The sequence below is a fragment of the Cynoglossus semilaevis genome, chromosome 5, assembly GCF_000523025.1.
Source record: "Cynoglossus semilaevis isolate Cse_v1.0 chromosome 5, Cse_v1.0, whole genome shotgun sequence".
NCBI classification, from domain to species: Eukaryota; Metazoa; Chordata; class Actinopteri; order Pleuronectiformes; family Cynoglossidae; genus Cynoglossus; species Cynoglossus semilaevis.
The window spans coordinates 18,487,625-18,491,776 of record NC_024311.1 but is presented as its reverse complement, the minus strand read 5'-3'; the positions used below and the strand labels follow the sequence as shown (position 1 = coordinate 18,491,776).

At 43.4% G+C, this 4,152-nt stretch overlaps 1 protein-coding gene across 2 annotated transcripts in view; it reads left to right on the top strand.

Moving 5' to 3' along the window:
* cd276 (CD276 molecule) overlaps positions 1 to 4,152 on the top strand; it is a 55,786-nt gene that overhangs the window by 37,816 nt on the left and 13,818 nt on the right. For both annotated transcript variants that reach the window (XM_008310934.3, XM_008310932.3), the window contains exon 5: positions 2,969 to 3,106. In XM_008310934.3, the coding sequence (XP_008309156.1) occupies positions 2,969 to 3,106 (138 nt within the window). The remainder of the gene's footprint in view (positions 1 to 2,968; positions 3,107 to 4,152) is intronic.

Sequence of the window (4,152 nt, the reverse complement as noted above, 5' to 3'; positions counted from 1 at the left end):
ACAGGTGATACATTCAACCCTGATCAAATCTGCATCCCTCACTTTTGTGCATTTTTTGCAAGACATGACATTAATTAGATGTGTGTATGAATATCCACCAATCAAGTGCCTTTCTGTTCACCGCAGCCAATCATTGCCTCCGTCTCCCTCGACTGTGGTTAATCTTCATTTTTATCTTCCGCCTGATTTCTGAGTAATGGTTCAAACTGTTTATTCATCGAGTTTTCAGACAATTGATAAGGTTGTAAAGCTCTTCTTTACCAGAAGGGAGCAGCAGTGAGTAGTTGGTTCAATTCTCATGAGTCTGATGTGTCTGTCTGTGTTTCTGTGTTATACTGTTGGACTGTACCAGCTGTACCTGGGAGTACATCACATCCTAGTACATCGTGTTTTCAGGAGATAATCACAGGACATAATCACAGGAGATAATCACAGGAGATAATCACAGGAGATAATCACAGGAGATAATCACAGGAGATAATCACAGGAGATAATCACAGGAGATAATCACAGGACATAATCATAGGACATAATCACAGGACATAATCACAGGACATAATCACAGGACATAATCACAGGACATAATCACAGGACATAATCACAGGGGATAATCACGGGGGATAATCACAGGAGATAATCACAGGAGATAATCACAGGAGATAATCACAGGAGATAATCACAGGAGATAATCACAGGAGATAATCACAGGAGATAATCACAGGAGATAATCACAGGACATAATCATAGGACATAATCACAGGACATAATCACAGGGGATAATCACGGGGGATAATCACAGGAGATAATCACAGGACATAATCATAGGACATAATCACAGGACATAATCACAGGAGATAATCACAGGACATAATCATGTGTAGCTCCTGACCGTTCATTAACAGTTGTTGTTCCAGGGTCGTAGCGACACGTTTAATGCACTTTTTTGTGTAGCTCACAGCACTTCTCACGGCTGCACAAAGGGAATAGAAAAAGGGAAGGAGGCGATAGGTAAACAGAGCCATTAGAGACAAATCTATTTCTGAAGAAAACAAAATCACATCATCAAACAAGAGAAAAAGAAAAATATGATCCTCAGCCCTGTGGGCCCTGGTGGAGCACTGATAGGGGACTTTGGCATTTGTCTTTATCAGTCTGCCTTAAGGGAGAGAGGGCGCAGTGGAAATGTGTGAGAGAATAAAAAGAGAAGGAGAAAAACAATAGGACCAAAGAAAACCTTTCCCTTCTTTTTTTTTCTTGGTAAAATTATGAAAAGACTTTAGGTTTATGTTCAGCTAGTTAACGACTCCAGTATTTTACAGTTTCCTGATTGTACACACATCTCAGATGGTGGTTCTTTAAATATAGCAGAGTGAAGGGTTGGGTGGACGGGGGCTGCAGCGTCATCACTCATCACCTGCCTGGGGAGGGACGCACAGCTTCATCAAAATGACACCATTGACTTTACGGATTTTATCCTTTCTCTGTGACATTTCGTTCTTTCACTTGTCATGGAGTAACAGTACACAGTACACAGTACACAGTACACAGTACAAAATATGACGGAATAAAGTCCACCTGGTGGGAGGGTGGTTAGTGCTACGTTCACCATGTTCCATGACCATGTTCACTGGTCACCAGGTGTGGCGCTGCTATGAACTGTAGAACTCTGTTGCCCCGCCCATTTCCAGTGACAAGTGGGAGTGTCTTTAGCGCCACCTGCCTGTCTTAAAACAAACACCAACTGCTCCTGTATGTAAACCTTTACATTTCAATCATCACAGCAGAACACCACAGAAGTTTGTTCTAGATATTTGCTTCTTTAATAAAGGTTTAAACAAATCCACCGTCTTTTCATGTGTAAGAAGAGACGGTAGTGTTCCTTGATCCTCGGTGCATGTTTTTATAATTGGTGTCCACGTGTACTTGGTCCTGCTGTCAGTTGACCTCACTGACCTTTCATGGCTCTGTTCTGTGAAGCAGCTTTTCAGCCTCAGATGGACAGGATTTCCATCTGAGGATTAATCACCTCCAAAGGGATGCGTGTGTTTGCCCTCCGTCCTGGCAGAGCTGCACCGTTGCTGGTTGGCCTGTTGTCATAGTCCATGCCAAGTCCTTACAGATGCTTCATCATTTTCTTTTCCCAGCACAACTCATTTTTTTACTCTTTTTTTTATTGGTTGCTCTCTGAAGATGTTTCTGGGCCAAAGCCAGGCTCAGAGCTGTTTAGTGGCTCGGCTGTGTCATTTTCTTTTCTATTCCTTCTGTTTAATGTGAGTTCCTGAGGGAAATCTGCTTTTCTATCTGATGTCTTCTTTGTCCGCTGACCACTTTTTATTACTGCCAAGCAGTCGTCACTTTAATATATGCACACGTACCACTACAGTAGAAATGTGGGAATTGATCAAATATGAAAACATGTACCGATAAGTAATCACATGGAAGTGTAAAAATTTCAGGGCAGTAAAAATGTACATTTCAAACATCTGATCAATGTGCAGCAGAAGGCAGGGTGTGGGATATTTGGCTGCAGAATCCACTTAAAGCGAAGCCAAATGCTCTTTGAGTGAAATGACAACAGTCGTTGGAGCTGGCGAGCTGTTCGCCATCTGTACTCAAGAGTCGTAAATCGGACGCAAGTATAAAAATCCCAGTGATTTTACATGAAGCCGAGGTTTCCTCCGACCACCGGGCTCTTCCTCAAGGTGAGGTCCATATATGGAGTGTTGGAGTCCACAGATGAGGATCGTAATCGTCCTTATCAGTGTCATCATCCTGCTCTGTTCGTCTTACAGCCAGATCAGGATTCACATTTCTACACTCCAAAGTTCTTCAACAGCAGAATTGTCAAGCGGTGAAATAATGCTGACGGACGCAGCGGTGACGGGTGAGCTCCTGGTTTAGCTCTGTGAGTTTGAATAATGAGTGTCTCCCTCCTCCGCCCCCTCTCCTTCTCTGCCCTTTGCTTCAGGTCAGAACATCACGTTCCCTCCGGTGGCTCTGTGGGTGACTGTTGGCCTGGCCGTGTGTCTGCTGCTGCTGCTCGTCGCCCTCGCTGCCGTCTGTCGTAGGAAGATCAAGGAGAGCTGCGAGGAGGCCAGAAGAGAAGGTAGAGGAAACACTTAAACATATTTGACTAATGATCAAGGGTTTTAATATACAGCAGTGATAAACAGGTGGCCCGCGGGCCAAATCCAGCCCACCAAACCATCCAATCTGGCAGACAGCTGGATTCCAAAAATAATGTTGGCTGAAAATGTGATTTTTATTTCATTGTATTTGAGCTCAAGGCTCCAGAGGTTTGGAAAGATTCTCGCCGACAAAATATAGTTTGTGAGCCCAGATCTGCAGCATTTATTGTTGAAGCCAAGATCACCTTCATCTGTAACCAGAGGTTTGACATTAACCTTCAAACAAAAATGTCAGTGACACTCAGGTCCATTCATCGTCGTCTACTGATTCTGACTCTTGTAGTGTTGTCATGTCATTTTGTTCCATTTTCTTTCAAATCTTTTGTTTGGACTGAAGATCAACAGTTACTTTGATTTTCCCTGGATATAAAACCACCTCAGGAATATGAACTCACTTTCCAGTTCTTGGCCTTAATTAAAAAAAAAAAAAAAAAATCTTCAGAGTCAAATTTCAGTGTCCGTCTCGTCCATCAAACAGACTAAACATGGGCGTTTACAGTAATTAAATATTTAAATGAGTTCATCAGTCAGTTTTATGGGCAGTTAACGGGTGATCCAGAGAAAAGTGTGGGTTTAAATGTGTGTTGATCCAGAAACATTAACCTTCATCCAAAATGGCCTCCTCACTGCTAGAAATACAGATAAAAAGAACCAGCGTCTACTGAAGGGACGACGTTTCTGTGTTGATCAAATACGCGCTCCTGTGTCAGTGAGTGGACGTTGGATGAGGGGTCAGTCTCTCCCAGGGCCGCGGTGACGTTACACCAGACTAACTCCACCAGGTGGAGACAGACGTGGCCTAAAGCACAGAAAAGAAAAGGCCTTTTCTATAATGTCTCCATAAATTTGAAGCCTGGAATTGTCCAGGATGTCTGTGTGAGCTGCTGCATTAAGATTTACTGAAAATGAAGGGATGGGGGGGGGGGGGGGGGGCCCCCTGGGTAAAGGGCAGGATAAAAAAATG